The 19,771-nt window shown below is 35.7% G+C and overlaps 1 protein-coding gene across 1 annotated transcript in view; it reads left to right on the top strand.

Moving 5' to 3' along the window:
- nonC (serine/threonine-protein kinase Smg1) overlaps positions 1–19,771 on the top strand; it is a 1,411,261-nt gene that overhangs the window by 114,265 nt on the left and 1,277,225 nt on the right. The window contains exon 7 of the mRNA XM_090378365.1: positions 3,671–3,796. Coding sequence (XP_090234491.1) covers positions 3,671–3,796 — 126 coding nt within the window. The remainder of the gene's footprint in view (positions 1–3,670; positions 3,797–19,771) is intronic.

Genomic DNA, 19,771 nt, shown 5'->3' with positions numbered 1-19,771 from the left:
TGTATCCAGCAGTGTCAGCACAGATTATTGACCCTTGTTCAAATTCAAGCCATTTTGTTTTTTAACGTGCACTGTTCAACAGAAGGAATTCTTTATTAGTTTGAAGTTTATTTCAGAGGTTCCGGACAGTTCGGAAGAAAATTCTTTGTAGTATGATAGAGAATTTGATAACTGCCCTAAAGAGAATTTTTGCAGTTAGTTTTGTTTCCATTTTTTTTTTTGATAATTTTTGTTGACACCTTTGATGATCATTTTAATGCAGTTGTTATTTGTTGTACAACCATTGCGTAGGGTGAGCCTGTGGTTGGGAGAATAATAAAGCAATATGAATAAATTATTATTATTAATTTTTTCTCTCTCATTTTCATCTTAATGCCATATTTTCGGGAAATGCCTATTGTGATACAATAATAGATGAAGTTGATGACTATAAAAAATTATTATTTTGGAAGAGAATGAAATTGTTATTATATCAGAACTTTCCAAAGTGGGTCCTATGCATTTCATGCTTAAGGATGTTGCTGAATTAAATTTGGCATCACACCAGTATTATTTTCACTTCATGTGCTGATATATCTGATTTGTTGAAATATAATTTTTGACTAATAAGTTACAAGTTTACAACATTTATTTCTTCATATCCAATAGCTGGCAAGCTCTGGACATATTCTTTTTCATTTTAAGCTAATAACTGAAATAGTTGATTTCAGATATCCTTTCAGAGGTCCAATGACTGTGGATGATGAGATACAATACCAGACTATTACCTTTGGATTACCATGAGCCCTTTGAACACACATATTTTCAGTGGTTTTAGACAGTTTTTAAATTCTGTACAGTGGGATCAACTAATGATGTTACCAACAGCAAATTCTAAGTGGGAAGCATTTAAGGAATTAATCCTGGAAGCTACTAAAAGTTTCATACCTATTAAGAAATATTGTTCAAGGTTTAGGCCTAAATGGTTATCAAATGAACTAATGAGACTCTTGACAGAGAAGAAAAATGGCAGATATAAGCTAGTATGTAATCAAGTCACAAAGGAGGTTAAGCAGGCAAGGGGCACATTACAAGAAATCTTTGGCAAAGGATGCTAAGAAAAACAGCAAGGATTTCTTTACTTATATAAACTCTAAAAGGAAGGGGATGAATCTGATTGGTTCACTTGATATCGATGGTTTGACTGTTGATGATCCTGCTCAGATAACAAACAAACTGAATGAGTATTTTGCATCTACATTCATACATGAGGAGTTATTAGGGTTTGAAACTGCCAGAAGGTTATCAAATTGTAGAAGGGTGCTGAATGATTTTGTAATAACTGAGAGAAAAGTGGAGGAGAAATTGTTAAGTTAAACATCGCATTGTTAAGTTAAACAAGAAAGGCACCTGAGGTGGATGGGATCTATCCAGTTATATTAAAGGAGGTGGCAAAGAAAGTAAGCAAATCCTTAGCCATTTGCACATCTCCAGTCTCAGGGGAGGTCCCCACAGACTGGTGATGTGCAAATGTATCCCCAGTTCACAAAGGAGAATCGAAGGGTGACACGAGTAATTACAGACCAGTTAGTTTAACTTCTGTTCCGGGTAAAATAATGGAGTCTGGTTAAAGATACATAACAGGATCATCTAGACAAGACTGCAGCAATAATTAAGACACAGCATGGGTTTGTTAAGGGAAAGTCTTGTCTGACAAATTTTATAGGATATTATGATGTGGTTACAAAGGAACTGGATGCAAAAATAATTTTGATACCATATACTTGAATTTCAGGAAAGCTTTTGACACTGTTGTGCATGGAAGACTACCATACAAATTGGAGCAGGATAGTATTAAGGGTAAGTTGCTACAATGGATAAAAGGATGGTTGAGTGGGAGAAGACAGAGGGTGGTAATCAATGGGTGCTGCTCTTCGTGGACTAATGTTATTAGTGGAGTCCCGCAGGATTCGGTGTTGGGTCCACTGTTGTTTTGTATATTTATCAATGATATTGATGAAGTTATATCAGGCTTAATGTCGAAGTTTGCAGATGATACAAAGGTTGGCAGGGTTGTTAATGACAGTAATAGCAGTGTGCTACTGCAACAGGATCTAGATAATTTGGGCAGATGGGCTAAGAAGTGGCAACTGAAGTTTAACCTTGACAAATGCAAAGTACTGCATATGGGTAGAAGTAACCCGTATGCAGTAACCCCAGAGAAACATACCAGCTGTGTGGTACTACACTTAAGGTGGTAGAAAATGAAAAAGACCTGGGAGTAATTGTGCAGTCAGATATGAAGTTTTCTGAGCAATGCAGACAGGCAGCGAGGCCAGGTCATGCGGTTTTGTCAATGATATATAGGAATTTTGCTAGCAAGGAAAAGGAGCTGATTGTCCCTCTGTATATGGCAATGGTCAGGCCATGCTTTGAGTACTGCGTACAGGTCTGGAGGCCTTATTTTAGAAAGGATGTAGATTTGCTTCAGCATATACAGAGAGGGATAACAAAATTGGTGAGGGGAATGACGGGATCCTCTTGCCAAGAGAAGCTTAAGTTCTGCAAATTGCAGTGGCTAGACTAGGCACCTCCGTGGTGATCTGATTGAGGTGTATAAGACCTTGAATGGGTTGAGCATGCTGAATTCTGATGGGATTCTTTCACTTGTTCAGATTACCTAAGGGGACATAAATTCAAATTAAGGAAAGGCAGATGTAGAATAGATGTGTGGAAATTTGCCTTTAGCCAGTGGGTGGTTAATTGCTGGAACAAACTTCCATCTGTCGTGGAAGTTGATAGGTTAAATAAATTTAAGGAGCAACTGGAGAAACATTTAGTGGGAATGGTTGTGTGAAAATTTTTTTTTTTTTGCCTGATGCTGCAATAACTCATACACTTGCTTTCTTGCATCACATGCCACCACTACTACTACATCTAGATTTTTGTTGCCGAATGGATGCCCAGTAATGGCAGTTGGTTTGATTAACAACACTGCTAACATGAAACAAAGCCTTATCACTCCAAACAATGTTATCGAACTGCTTTGGCCACTCTTTGTTCACCTCCCAACAAATTTCTCCAAATTCCATCCTTCTGTTGCAGTCATTAGGAAACAATTGCTGAACATAATGTGGCTTCCATGATTTGAAAGACAGTTCTTTCCTAAAGATAGCAAATGTATAATGGAGAGACCACTTTCATGAGCTCCTTCATGCACTGATATCTTTGTTCTTAAGAACATCTCAGTCACTGTTGTAATGTTTGGAGTCTGTGGTTGATGGCCTTCCTGTTCTTGTCCCGTCAGTGACATAGCCTGTTGTCATTAACTCTTGATGGCAATTTTTCCACCCAGTGTTGAATGGATTCCACATTCACCATTGAACCCTTATAACAGATTCCCAAACTTTGTAGTAACCTTTAATTTTGGCCCTCTCGCACACTAAAACTGGAGTATGATTCAGCCGTAAAAGAAACTAACATTAACTTTCTAAACCTCAAGGAACAATGAATCATTTAATGTTGGTTTCATCAAGATAAGATAAAAAAAAAATAAGGAAATGATAATAATTTAAAAATAGGGAATCACTTATCATACACCTCTATTTATTAACTCAGAAAACTTGATTGTGTATGTATGTGTGCATTATATTTTGGTTTTATATGTGCTTTGCTTTTTTTCTTTAATTAGATGATAATGGCAAACATTCAATCAGCATTAGAAAATGCTGACATGCCAGATCTTCTTGTTGCTATTGTTGATGTAATCTTAGAAATAGCAGTTGCACATCCTTCGGTATTCAGTAATCACTTTAGGGTAAGTGACATATTTTGAACATATGAATACTAATGCAAAATAATCTTTTGTAGATATGTAAAGTGATGTTTTGAACAAGACAGCTAATGTTAATTTGTTCATTAAAGGACTATTTAGAAAGTTTATATTTTGATTACTAAAGATGTTTACAGTTTCGTTAATGTCTCTTGCTTTTCTATAGGTATCTGTGTGAAAGTGTCTGCTAGGCAGGCACAGTTGCCATGTTTTTTGAGTCTAAGTGATGAACCTCTTTTGTTCCTGGTGATAAGCTATTATTAAAAGTCATCAGGGTTCATTAATGAAAAACACTACTGCCTGAATGAAGAAAGTGGTGCCTTGTCCACCTTTATTGTGGAGGTGGCTTGTCTAAAGACACTCAGAAAAATATTTTTTTCTTGTTAATTCTATTTTAGTTTGGTAGCTGTAACTCTAATCTGTCTTCCTAATTATACACACAGGCTTACTTAAGTAGTTTTTAATTGACACATTTCTTATACAGAATTATGGGTGAAAAGATCCCCCCCCAATACACAGATAGACAGAACCTCTCTCTCTCTCTCTCTCTCTCTCTCTCTCTCTCTCTCTCTCTCTCTCTCTCTCTCTCTCTCTCTCTCTCTCGTTTCTGTTATAGTTTTTGTTTTCAAAAAACTGAAAAAATAAATGAAGAAAAAAAGGAATTGTGCTAATGCAAGAAAGATATAAATAATGCTACATCTCAGTAGCACATTTCTGACAATCTATAATAAATAGGATTATTTCATTATAATAATAAAAATATATAATAAAATGTACACGTGCACACACACACCATTAATTTAATATAAATGAGAAAGTATGATTTCCAGCCTATATTTCTCATCTGAAATAACTGACAGAATCTTAGTTATCAGTTGATTCAACTACTGCTCATCTGAGTTGCCCAAATTATTCGCTGCATGATTCTTTCGTCTTAAAGGTGGTACTTGTGTATATGTCCATTCCGATATTCCGTCATAGACTTGGTAATTTGGAATCTCCTCTTTTCGATTGTCTCTGGCTCAAAATCTCTCTACTTCATTGTGTCAAATTCATCTGTTGTCTCTACTGTTCTCCCAACTCCACTAATCACTTGGAGCTCTTTGACTTCCTCTCTTTGCAACTTGACTTTCTCCAGTCCAACTTTCCTAACAGTGAGTTAATTTTCCTTGATGATTTTAATGTTCACAACTCCAGCTGGCTTCCGTTTTCTAGTCACACCGACCCAGCTGGTCAAGATGCTGAGGTTTTTGCAATTACTAATGACTTTGCACAGATTGTTCCTTTTACCTACAAGGATACCGGACAATTCCTAACCATACAGCCAACATACTTTATCAAATTTATTTACCAAACTCCTAGCATTGGTGTACACGCAAGTATACATGCACCTGTTCCTATTCTTACTACCCTAACACAATCCATATGTTTACTTGTACCGCAGTGACTCCCAGCAGTCTGAAATACCCTGCATCTTGTTTTCCAGGCTGCTGCTCATTCCAATAGAAGCAGTGCAAGAATCAATTTCACCTCTGCCCATGGCTACTGTTAATCTATTAGTCCGTGTATCCCCCCCATCTAGCAGTTTTCCGACCAACCTAACACTGCCTCGATAGCATCAGCAAATATTCTTGCACCCTTTCTATTTAAGTGTATCCCATCCCTATAGAAGCAGTCTCCTGTGAAAAAGCACAGACCAGACTGAGAAAAATTCTACCCCTTGAGCCTTGCACATTCACTCTAGGGCCGAATTGATTGACAAGGCTCTCATCATATACTCCCTCCTGTCGTGTCTGGGAAGAATTGCAGACACTTTGAAATTCAACCCTAATTCACGGCTTTTTTTCAACAGTGACCTGTACTTGTTTAGTAATTCTGCTGGTCTCCTACTCTTAATATCATTAGTGCCATCGTGTACAACAATATCTCCTTTTGTGCCCTTAAAAATGGTATCTGCTCTACAACGTCATCAACCTTTGCCCCTCTCAGATATACACTGTTCCTGTTCCACCTATGATTTTTACACAGTATGTTCCCTGACAATGGAGTTACTGACAACTACTAGTTCTTGTGGAACCAGTGCATTCTGCCTTGGGGGTTGCCGCTGTGTTGTGTGATGTTTAAGTGCAAGCTCTGCATTGATGTGGGCAGCTGAGAGCTTGATGGGGTCCCTCAATTTAGATCCTTCGAGGGCATCCACCCTGTCCTTCAAGCTCTCATATAGGCCCATAACAATGCCGAGTTGTCGCTTGATTTCCTCATACTTCTTAATGACGTGCACACACAAAGACATTCCCTTTGGCAATATCATGTTCTGTATCTGATTGCTCCACAAACATCAAGCAAGCAGTGCATTTTAAAAGGCTCTGATTCAGAGAGCCACTCCCCCCCCCCCCGTTCTCCCCTGAGCTACAGCACTCCCATTGGCGCCTCCGTAGCCAGGTGGGCAGGAGCAGCAGTGCGTAACACACGCTTCTTGATTAGACCGGGGTTTGAGCCCGTGACCACCAAATACGGAGGATGCGGAAAGAATAAACCAAGGATCTTGACTAGGTCTATAAGCTTCTTATAGAAATTAATTTAATATAACAATTAAGTCAATAAAGCAGCTAAAAACTTCGCATTCATCGGACCTGCAAAAATTGTAAAACACGTGGATACCCTTACCGACTAAGTAATAACTTACAAAATCTCTATCGAAGTTAAAAATTAAACTAAGTATTGTAACTAGGAATATAAAGCTACTCTACAAAATATAATTAATATGCCAATTTAAGTCAATAAAACAGCAAAAGTTAAAAGGAAACTTCTTTATTTCCGGAGCTGTAAAAACTTCGCCTGCACAAGACTACTCTCCCCAGTCATTTTGTAGGTTACTACTTATTATCCGTACAATTTTGTACTGCTCAAAACTTGCCGCCATTGTTGTAGCATATTCGAGTGATACAGAATAGCGTAACGTATATCTCAAACTTGATAGCATAAAGTATAGCATAAAAGTAGATAGCGTAATACGAAGGGGTATGAAAAAATTCATACCCTGACCTAGATAAAACTAACATGTGAAATTTCATTCTTGTAGGTGATCGTACACCAGAGGTGGACCCCGTAATCTGAGGAAGGAATCTATGGTCGACAAGGTAGAGTATCGAGTAGTGATCAAGTTCCTGCGTTTGCAGGGCAGAAAGCTTGGGAAATTGACAAAGAAATGAAAGCTGTGTATGGGTAGAATTGTCCATCCTATGACACCGTAAAAAAGTGTAAATGGGAGTTCCAGTGCGGTCGTAGAAGTGTATATTTGATGAGCCAAGAGAAAGAAGGCCATCAAAATCCACGGACAGTGAGATGGTTGCAAAGGTTGAGCAGCTGATGCTGAGTGACAGACGTGTGACATCTTTGCAGAAGCAATGTTCTCGCCAACTGTTGGATTTGTGTAATGCGTATGTTGAAAACTATTTTAATCGGTTGGGGACAAATGCCGAATGATGGGTGTACCAGTATGATCTGGAGACTAAAGATATGTCAAAACAATGGAAGCTCAACTCCTCCCCACCTCTCAAAAAAGGCAATTATTACTCCGTCTGTGAAGAAGTTGATGTTGTCTGTGTTTTGGGACTGAAAAAAGGGTTATTTTGACAGATTACCTACCTCACGGTTCCACATTTACTGGAGAGTACTACAGAAAGCATACTTTCTGTAGTATTCTCCGGAAAGCATACTTTCTTTTCTAGAAAGTACAATCTTTTGAAAAAGTTACACCAGGGGTCGCCAAACTTCTTTGACCGTCGACCCCTTCAAGAGTTTCTTGACTTTTTATCGACCCCCTCAATTTTACTATTACATAATTATAATAGGACAAGCAAAAAAGACGCTTATGTGAGTTTTTAGATTGTTTATTTTATAGTTAGTGTTTATTGTATGTATAATGTAATATATACATCCATTCTGGTTACTTGATACACATCGGGACTAGTGAATTTTGGCCCGATTAAGCGGCTGCCCCAGTCATCCGAAGTTTCACGTAAATAGTTAAAAATACAATGGGCTCCTGCTTTACAATTGGTTCAATGTACAATCAAATCACGTTACGATGGTGTCACCATAGTAAAGTACCGTTCACTATACGATGTACAGTAAGCACTGGTCATTGTGATCACGTTTGTGAATTGAATTTTAATTATATTAAACAGCGATTCTAATTAGCGAAAATAGGAAGAATATTATCCACAGACTATAAAAGCAAAGATATATTAAGCACAAATTTACCCTTTATTACCTTACCAATTAAAAAATTAAATGATACATGAAAATCGGAAGAATATACGTGATAATTGTAATAAATAATATGTATTGTAATATGTACATACGAACTAGTTGACATTTCTGTTCACTGACATTTGTGGGGGGGGGGTTACAATTTAAAACAGTTAAAAGATAAGCAGTCAATAACAAAGAACACGGCACACACAAATTGCAAGTAACACAGTATGCGCAAGTGAGAACGGAGTAACGAGTTACAAAGCTTTAAAAATAGGAATGAAGAGATCTGAAAAAAATTAATTTTTTTATATGATTAAAGATTTCATGGAAGTGTAAACACATTTCATCATAATAACCCACAGAATTCCAGTGGTCGGTATTATCGCAAATTCAGTAAGATCGAGTTTACTGTCTGTTTATGATAGATTTCACTAACAGAAAAGCCCAATAAACAGATTTTGTGACCTGCAGAATTTTGACCGATTAGACAATTGTAGGGTAATCTCCAGTGCTGCGGTCTTCTGCCCCGATTAAGCGGCATGCTGTCCCAATTAAGCGAAGTAAACCCTGGCTATTTTCTCGATTGGTTTCTGTTTTTTAAGATTTGCCCCAAATAAACGGCTGCCCTGATTAACCGGTGGCCCAAATAACCGGAATCCACTGTATTATTATATTGGCTTAACGTCAAAGGGATACATTTTTGTTTTTGATGTCCTTCTTAACATTACATATTTGATAGGAGGGATAAATAATATATAAAATATAAAATTTAATTTAGATAACAAAATAACAAAACAATCTTCCTTATATATGAAAATAAGACTTTTATTAACTTAGTATACAATTTACTAACGTTGTCAATGTGAAGGGTGTGCTTCGTGAATCTTGACAAGATTAGCAATCTTGGGTTCAAACTTAGTAAGTTTCAGCCTTTATTCGCCACAGAATTCTATATCTAGTTTATTTCTTTATTTTGTTAAAATGGAATTAACATGGCTGAAACCAGCTTCGACCACATATGAGCTTGGAAATGCAAGCAAAAAGGGGAGTAACACTTCAGAAAGTTTTGGATATTTTTCTACAACATTTATATTCATCCAAAAGTAACTTAAAGTCCTATTTTTAAAAAGCGTCTTAGCTTCAAGATCAACTGGCAATTCAATAAGTTACATTCGATATTTTCAATATCTGCAGAAAATGGTGTGATAATCCATTTTCACATGCATTGGAATGTGCATGTTTTCAAAATCTGCAAAGCGCAATTTAAAATCATTGCTCAAATCTTGAAGATGTTTTGTGTATATTTCTAAGTCTTCATCTTGTACTTCCAATTGCCGTAGATTCAAAAAGTAATGAAAATCTTTTCGTAACATGATGATTTAAATAAGGCTAATTTAGTTTGGAAGCCTAAAAGAATCGTCCGAGCTTGAATAATCGTGACATCTTTACCTTGTAGATGGGTCTGTAGTCATTAAATTTTGAAAATAAGTCCACCAAGTAGAAAATATTCTTATTTCTCTTCAGGTCATCACTCAAAAACAAATTAACATATGTATGAAACTCTAGGGTTGAGTCGAACAACTCAACAAATCTTTGTAGACTCTAGACAACCATCTTACTTCAGAATACAAGAGTAATTGGTTTGATACTTCATCATTTTTTTCACAAAGTTTGGCAAACAATCGCGATTTAAGAGGATGAGCTCTAATTTGATTAATAGACTTAATACACACTCTTAGAGTATCGTGCAGTTCGTCACTGAGAATTTTTGCCACCAAATGGTTTTGGTGCAACACAGTGAATAGTACGTACACTTCGAACCTTTTCTTTCAGAAAGGGAGCGAAACCTCGATAACAGCTCCCCATTGCAGGTTTGCTGTCTGTGGCTACTGCTGTTATATTAGTAAATGGAATATCATACTTATTTAAATATTCTTCCAATTGCTGAAATATTGTCAACCCCGTTCCATCACTTTCAAGATATTTTGCAAATAAAAATTCGTCAATAATTTGATGTTTGGTTTTACTATAATATCTTACATAAGCCATAAGAATAGAAGAACTATCGAATGTACATTCATCAAGTTGGATGGAGAACTTACTATTTTTGAGTTCTGACACTACAGTTTTTCCTACATCTTCAGCCATTTCGCCAATACACCTTTTCATGGTATTTGCACTCAATGGTAAGCATTGAGTTTTCATTATGGTTTCAATTACTTCTTTGATTGCGGGTATAACAATGTTCCTCTGCAATTGTATATGGTTTTCCTTTTTTTGCTATATTAAAATAAATATTGTAGGAGGCTGTTAATCCTTGTTTATTGTCAGCTTTGGCAGGTGCTTTCATAAATGATTTTATAGTTGGTCGATGTGTGTGTGTATTTCTCTTTCAGTTCTTTAAAAAAGTCAAGATCTTTCTTTCCTATCGGGATGGAGTCTTTGAAGATGATCTTTCATTTTTGCTGGTTTCATTGCATCGTTACTAAAAGTTTTTCACAAAGAAGACACATAGGCCTCGTTTCGTTTGTTAATGAAGCAATAAACCCAAGTTTCAAATATTCTAACGAATATTGTCTGCATTTCTTTTTAGAATCTGAAGCTGCCATTGTGGTTACTGAGGTTGTAACAAAATAATTAAAATTGAAGTCAGTAAGCAAAAGTAATTTAAGTCTAAATAATATACCTACTCACGTATTTCCAGGGCTTTTTTTGTGACGGTATGCAACGGTACGGCGTACTGGCACTTTTTTTACAGCGTGCTAGCATGGGTGACATGGCTGGCACGCAGTGGATGTCAGCCATGCCAGCTGCTTCCATCTATTAAGGAGATCACGTGACAATGGGTGGAGTCAGCACCCGTCAATCACGGCCGCATCGCTAGCAGTCTGGAAGGGGTACCCATTTCTGAATTTGACCAAAACTTCATCATGAAATTTTTTTTTACTTGGTACTTATCGTATTTTTACATTTTACTTATTATATTTTATTTATTAAATAAGACTCACCTTTGACTTATTTTTTATATACTTGTATAATAAATTTATGCTTAATAAACTGTGTGTTAATAAAATTAATGGTCAAGATTCAGTATCGGATACAGTGTTTCCACTGCTAGTGAAACGGCCGTGATTGACGGGTGCTGACTCCGCCCAGTGTCATGTGATCTCCTTAACAGACGGAAGCAGCTGACATGGCTGACACCCACTGCGTGTCATCCGTGCCAGCCGTGTCACCCGTTCCGGCATGGAATTTTTTCTGATAGCAAAGAATGAGTACCAGCACCTATTTTTTTACAAAAAAAGCACTGTGTATTTCTATAGGATGTACAAAACTACCAGCCCTGCTCAACTCTTCAACATAGAGAAGTTTAGTTCGTGAATGAATATCGATTGAATTATAATATGTATGTTATGAATTTTAGAACATTAACGCTCACTTGTATGTCTATGCGCAAAAATGAGACTGGGATCAAATACGTGTAAGTATAAGTAAATAAGCAACCGCATATGTGTTGCAATCTCGCTCCCGCCACGCCGGCCGCGCGGGAATCACCGACATCCGTGTATTGGTAAATACGTCATTTTGGCCTACTTGATTGGCCTCCATAACTCTTTTCATGACCTTGCTCCATCTTACAGATCCTATTCATGTCACTGTTCCCACAATTCACTCTTAATTGCATTGTCATTCAGGATGGAGGTAATCCAAGTTAACCGAATTAAATATTACCTATACAATGATGTCTTATATTTTTCTATCAATCCCTAACAATGTTATATCGACCACTTTTGCGACCACTGAGTTACACGATGCTTTGAAGGTGAAAAGGCATGGAATGTTAACCAAAGGTGTCCGTCTTCTGTCAGACAATGCATCGGCTCACTTGCCATTGCCACCACCAACTTTGTTGTCCGGTGTGGCTTCAAACTATTGCAGCACCCACTTTATTCTCCTGGCCTAGCACCGTCAGATTTCTTGTTTTGAGAAATGAAGAAACCATTGTGTGGATGCTGTTTTTATTCGTCTCAGGAAGTCATCAATGAAGTGGAATCGTGGTTTCAGGCAAAAAGTGCAGATTCTATGATCAAGGCATTAAACAACTGATCTACAGATGGGAGAAATGTGTTACTATACATGTAGAGTACATAGAAAAGGATTAAAGTTCCTGTGAAGTTTCACCTTTCTAGGGCTATTTTTTCTATGCAACAGTATTAACCTTTTTGATACTCCCTCGTACATAGCACTGTATTAGGAATCTGTTAGCTTAGTATAGTATTGTCAATTACTCAGTTAAATTTATTAATCTTATTAAATTTCATTGTTAATTAAATTGTATTTAAGCGAAATCATTCCCCAGACTAGAGCAACAATGCAACAAGCACAAAGTAGCTGGAGTGCTGTGGCTCAGGGGAGTACCAAAGGGGGGGGGTGATTTTCCAGTGCATCACAGTCTAAAAAAAACAATGTGCAAAATGTAAAATGTTTGCCGACCTTTCCGGAACAGGATATATCTTGCCAAGGAGAATGTCTTTGTGTGTGTGCTAGGTAGAGTGTCAAGAAATTATGCACCAACTCAGCGTTCTGATCGGAGTCTATGAGAGTTTGAGTTGTAGGGTAGATGCACTCAAAGGAATTAAAATGGGGGAGGGGATCAAGCTCTCAGCTGCCCAACTCAATGCTAGAACTCACTCATGTGCATCAGGCAACACAAGCAATCTTCACAGCAGAATGTGCTGGTCCCACAGGAGCTAGTTATTGACAGTGACTCAATTGTCTTGGAAACAGGAAATTTATTGGGCAAAAAGGAAAAGTGGAATAGGACCAGGGTATGTCTTCCAGCGGCAAAAGTTGATGATGTTGTAGAGCAGATATCATCTTTTAAGAACAAAAAAGGTGTTAATGCTATCATGTTGGCACTATAGGTGTCTGCAATTCTGCCCAGCCATTATAGGAGGGAGTGGTAATCAATGGATACTGCTCTTCTTGATTAATGTTATTAGTGAAGTACCCCAGGGTTCAGTTTTGGGCCCATTGCTGTTTTGTATATTTATCAATGATATTGACAAAGGTATATCAGGGTTAATGTCAAAGTTTGCTAATGATACAAAGGTTGGCAGGGTTGTTAGTGACAGTAATGGCAGTATGCTACTGCAACAGGATCTAGAAAAGTTGGTCAGATGGGCAGAGATGTGGCAACAAGTTTAACATCGACAAATGCAAAGTACTGCATATGGGTAGCAGTAACACCAGAGAAATGTACCAACTTTGTGTACTACACTCAGGGTAGTTGGAGAATGAAAAACACCTGGGGGGGTAGTAATTGTGTAATAAGATATGAAGTTTTTTGAGCAGTGCAGACAGGCTGCCAGAGCAGGTCATGGGGTCTCGTCAGTGATTTACAGGAATTTTCTAGCAGGGATAAGGAGGTGATTATTCCTTTGTATAAGGCAGTGGTCAGGCCACACTTTGAGTACAGTGTACTGCGTGCCTCCAGTACTTTGAGTACTGGAGGCCTCATTTTAGAAAGGATGTAGAGTTGCTAGAATGAGTACAGAGAATGGCAATAAGATTGATGAGGATAAAGAAGAGATCCTCTTAAGGCTTAAGTTCTGTAAATTGCAGTGTCTTGTGACTAGGCACCCGTGAGGTGATCTGATTGAGATGTATAAGGCTTTGAATGGTTTGAGCAGGCTCAATGCTGATGGGATACTTTCTCTTGCTGAGATTACAAATCTGAGGGTTTGTAATCTCAGTCAACACAAATTAAGGAAAGATTGTAGAATTTGCTTTTAGCCAGTGGGTAGTTGATTGTAGAAGTTGATAGCTTAAATAAATTGGAGGAAGAAGTGGACAAACTTTTGGAGGGAATGGATTGGTGAAATGAGAAGTTTTTTTTAAATTTTTTTAAATTTTAGCTGATGCTGTAGAAGCTTGCTTTCTTGCATTATATGCCTCTGTTAATGCTAATAATAGTAAAACATGCAGTGTGGATGGTTGTATGTATAAATATGATGATATTTATAAATTAGAGTTAATTACTTTCTTTACATGATGATATATGCTGCTTAAGGGGGGGAAGGAGTCAGCACCTGTTAAAAAAGAAAGTGAAGTAATTAGCATATTATTATCCATTTGTATATTCTTCATACCTGTATTACTTAGACATAATGATGATGAAAGCTTCATTCAACAACTTTACTTGGTGTGGGAAAATTATATTTGCTGATATGATATGTAATTCTGTGATTAAGTTATTATTAGGTTGGTAATATTTTTGATGTTTAAAGAGACTATTAGTCCAATAGATAGTAAAATAAGCAAAAGTAGTTAAATAGAACTTTTAGGAGTTAGAAACAAAATTGAATCCCTGTATCAGATATTATCTTATGACTTATTTGATTTTATCATCTTAAATAGAAACTTGAGGGACACTGAGACACTCAATCAGTGGTACTCAACTTTGGTTACAAAGAAAAATTGTTTTACTGGCACAAAATAAAATAGTTGGTAGAATTTCAGTCCAGCCCCTGGCACACCTAAAAGTTTTGACTTTATTGTAATTTTGTTTGGAGACAGCAATTTTGAAGCTGAGTGATGAATTATGCCTCTTATTCTTACACAGTAATAGTCTACTCTTTATCCTGTATGTCCAGTTGCTTGTCATACCGGCCCCTCCGTAGCCAGGTGGGCCGGAGCAGCGGTGTGTATCACAATTTCTTGATTAGACCAGGGTTCCACCAAACACGGAGGATGTGGAAAGGTCAGGGAATGACCTTTCCACATCCTCCGCATATCCCCGGAGCAATATGGCCTTAGTTGCTAATGCTCCTAAAAAAAAAAAGCTTTTCATACCTGTGATAATTGGCTTAATTGGCTAGCGAAGGAAATATTTGCAAATGGTTTCAAAATCATTATGATGACCTCAGCCTTCCAATTTCAGCTGTAATTCAGACTTGGAATAACCTAGTCAATGCTTCCTAAACTACTGAGATGTATGGACCTCTTCAAAAAAAAAAAAGTTTGCAGACTTTTCTATAAGAGCTTGTAGAAAATAGTTACAATGAAATTTATTTAGATGGTTTATGGGGACACTTCTATATATAGCAGAAAGAGCCTAATGACCATAATGGAATATAGGTAGGTAGAAAGTGAAGAAGAGAATGGGAGTGAGCTAACGAAACCGAAAATCAAAACTACGGAAAACCCGGAAGGTACGTGAAAAATAAAAATAATAAAAATTAAGAATTTTTTTTCTTATTTCTGTATTTTATTTTTAAATTAAATAAGAATTTTTTTATTATTATTTTTCTTATTTCTTATTTTTCATGTACCTTCGAATTTTCCGTAGTTTCAGTTTCTGGTTTTGTTAGTTTGTTCCCATTCTCTTCACTTTCTACCTACCTATATATATATATATATATATGAGTAATATGGAAAGAAAGAAATAAAGTTAATAAATTGTAACAAACTGTAACTAATACTTATGGGCCAATGCACTTGCTAGAGCAATTGTGCATTACAACCATAATGTATATAAAATATATTGTATAATATTGAAGATAATTCAAGCAGACAATACCAAGATGGTAACGAATGGGCCTGGTGTACTGGGGCCCATGGTCGAGAAAACAAATATATGTATAATTATAAACCGCCACAAAGGCATACGTCTACACCCCATCCTAGAGACAACCATTTTAATGTTAGATGATTAGTGGAGTAAAAACAACGCACGTCCGTGCAACAATAGCACATGAATAATGTGCCTTACTCAGCTCATTGCACTTATCTGTTGTATTTGTATTTTGAATTTCAGTTGATAAAGAGACTCGTTAGTCTCGAAAGCTACTGCCTGTTACCATTAGTATATTTTACATTAAACTGGGTTATAATTATACGTATATTTGTTTTCTCAATACCAAGATGGATTTAAAGAAACACAAGGGATAAAGTAAGGTTAATAAAGTATGATATATAAATATATATATCCAATATGTTAAATTAAATAAAATAAAATAAAACATAAGCCAGTAGTATGGCAAAAACTGTAGAGCGAAAATTAACATAAAAATAACCCAAATAAACAATCGAACGAAAAGAAAGAATAGATATAAATAGTAGCCCGTAAACCCTTGTATAATTTCGAACTTTTAATCCAATTAAAACTATTCAAAATTTAGACTAATGCCAATTATTTATTAATTTAGCAGTACCCCCCAGAGGTACCAGTTCTGAAAGACGTGAAATATCACCAAAAGAGGGTTAAAGGAACTACCAGACGATAACAAAATCAAAATAAATTAAAATAAAATAAAATAGACTGACCATCATGCCCCATATCGACAGAGGACCACGAGGCCAGTAATGGTCATGGAATCGCTGCATTTCAATCGCTATACAAATCGTCGCCATGGTGAAAAGATCGAAGTACCAATTCACCCTCCCTCCTCCGATCGATCCACCAATGCAGAAGATTTGCACGGCGGTGGTCCTTATGCAGCGAGAAATAAAATATAGAACAAACAGCACTCTAGAGCAGAGCCACACCACTGACATACTGTAAGCTGAATCAGCTTATATAGAAGAAAAAAGGAAAATAGATGGAGGCACAGGCGTTGCTAAATTAGCATATCGACCCATTACTGTTGAATTATATTAAATGTTGACAAAAGTTAATTTATAATAAAATAAATAATTAAGCATTCATTAGAGGCAGCATCTTGCAATTCCTCCATATGAAGCCGAAATATATACTATCATTGAATTATATTAAATGAAATTAAATTATAATAAAATAAGTAAATAAATAGTTAAGCATTCATTAGAGGCAGCGACATGCAATTCCTCCATATGAAGCTGAAATACATCCAATATGTTAAATTAAATAAAATAAAATAAAACATAAGCCAGTAGTATGGCAAAACTGTAGAGCGAAAATTAACATAAAAATAACCCAAATAAACAATCGAACGAAAAGAAAGAATAGATATAAATAGTAACCCGTAAACCCTTGTATAATTTCAAACTTTTAATCCAATTAAAACTATACAAAATTTAGACTAATGCCAATTATTTATTAATTTAGCGGTACCCCCCAGAGGTACCAGTTCCGAAAGACGTGAAATATCACTAAAAGAGGGTTAAAGGAACTACCAGACGATAACAAAATCAAAATAAATTAAAATAAAATAAAATAGACTGACCATCATGCCCCATATCGACAGAGGACCACGAGGCCAGTAATGGTCATGGAATCGCTGCATTTCAATCGCTATACAAATCGTCGCCATGGTGAAAAGATCGAAGTACCAATTCACCCTCCCTCCTCCGATCGATCCACCAATGCAGAAGATTTGCACGGCGGTGGTCCTTATGCAGCGAGAAATAAAATATAGAACAAACAGCACTCTAGAGCAGAGCCACACCACTGACATACTGTAAGCTGAATCAGCTTATATAGAAGAAAAAAGGAAAATAGATGGAGGCACAGGCGTTGCTAAATTAGCATATCGACCCATTACTGTTGAATTATATTAAATGTTGACAAAAGTTAATTTATAATAAAATAAATAATTAAGCATTCATTAGAGGCAGCATCTTGCAATTCCTCCATATGAAGCCGAAATATATACTATCATTGAATTATATTAAATGAAATTAAATTATAATAAAATAAGTAAATAAATAGTTAAGCATTCATTAGAGGCAGCGACATGCAATTCCTCCATATGAAGCTGAAATACATCCAATATGTTAAATTAAATAAAATAAAATAAAACATAAGCCAGTAGTATGGCAAAACTGTAGAGCGAAAATTAACATAAAAATAACCCAAATAAACAATCGAACGAAAAGAAAGAATAGATATAAATAGTAACCCGTAAACCCTTGTATAATTTCAAACTTTTAATCCAATTAAAACTATACAAAATTTAGACTAATGCCAATTATTTATTAATTTAGCGGTACCCCCCAGAGGTACCAGTTCCGAAAGACGTGAAATATCACTAAAAGAGGGTTAAAGGAACTACCAGACGATAACAAAATCAAAATAAATTAAAATAAAATAAAATAGACTGACCATCATGCCCCATATCGACAGAGGACCACGAGGCCAATAATGGTCATGGAATCTTAACTATTTATTTACTTATTTTATTATAATTTAATTTCATTTAATATAATTCAATGATAGTATATATATATATATATATATATATATACAAAAAATTAAAATATATACAGAAAACGTATCGTTGTATACCCAAAATCTAGGTGACTTCAACTGGAGCCAACCACCCACCCAGACTGAAGGCAAAAAAACGACAAGGAGTTCTCTGTTTCTGTAATGATCAATATCTGCTAAGATATATAAATTCAGAGATTGAGTAATTTGATTCTAAACCAATTAAAAGTAGTTAAAAATTTTTTAGAATCAAAAGAAAGATAGTATAAATGCAAGCACATATTGAACATTGTTGACCTGACAGAGAACGTAATTTCATAATTAAAATAAGAATAAATGTAAAGTATACGGTATATATATCATATCCAGGACATGTAGTAACAACAATAGTCGTCATGAAATAACAATCCCTATGTAATGGATATGGTAAAAATAAATAATTAATTAATTAAAATTAAGTTAACGCAAAGAGAAACATGCAAATAGTAAGATGAATAAAAACTAACAGAGTAGAAATAATAGAACCTGAACTCCATGAAGGCAAAAATATAGTAGTACAAATAAGAAGTAGTTTCTCCTACAATTTCGAAGAAATAAGAACAAGAAGTCTAGAAATAGAACAATTACCCTAATAATTTTGGAGAAATAAGAATAAAGAGTGTAGGACAGCTTAAAGACAATGCAAGATATAAGTTTATGTACATAGGATACACTTTGCTTTCTTGGTGTCTTACGGCTTAGAAAACTTATACCCACTGGCCTGCGAATTATAGTGTATCTATCATTTATTTTATTTTATTTTATAATAACACTGTATATACTTAAGTTCACGCTAAGGTGACATACAAATTCAGCTCAGGGTCCTACTATAGGAACGGGTTTGCGATCCCGGACTTACCCGAGCTACAACTTATATTTTGCATTGTCTTTAAGCTGTCCTACACTCTTTGTTTTTATTTCTCCGAAATTATTAGGGTAATCAGAGGATATAGGAGAAACTACTTCTTATTTGTACTACTACTATATTTTTGCCTTCATGGAGTTCAGGTTCTATTATTCCTACTCTGTTAGTTTTTATTCATCTTACTATCTGCATGTTTCTCTTTGTTAACTTAATTTTAATTAATTAATTAATTAATTAATTATTTATTTTTACCATATCCATCACATAGGGGTCATCACATATATACTAACTCACTAGACGGATTGTTATTTCATGATGACTATTGTTGTTACTACATGTCCTGGATACGGTAGATATGTCTTATACTTTACATTTATTCTTATTTTAATTTTTTTAACTACTTTTAATTGGTTTAGATTCAAATTACTTAATCTCTGAATTTATATATCTTAGCAGATATTGATCATTACAGAAACAGAGAACTCCTTGTTTTTTGCCTCGGTGGTTGGCCCCAGTTGAGGTGGGTATACAATAATAAGTTTTATGTATATATTTTAATTTTTTTGTATATATATATATATACTGTATATATTTATATATCATACTT

Source organism: Mastigoproctus giganteus, chromosome 7 (genome assembly GCF_048544385.1).
Source record: "Mastigoproctus giganteus isolate SK-2022 chromosome 7, ASM4854438v1, whole genome shotgun sequence".
Lineage (NCBI taxonomy): Eukaryota > Metazoa > Arthropoda > Arachnida > Uropygi > Thelyphonidae > Mastigoproctus > Mastigoproctus giganteus.
This window is presented reverse-complemented; position numbering and strand designations above follow the sequence as displayed.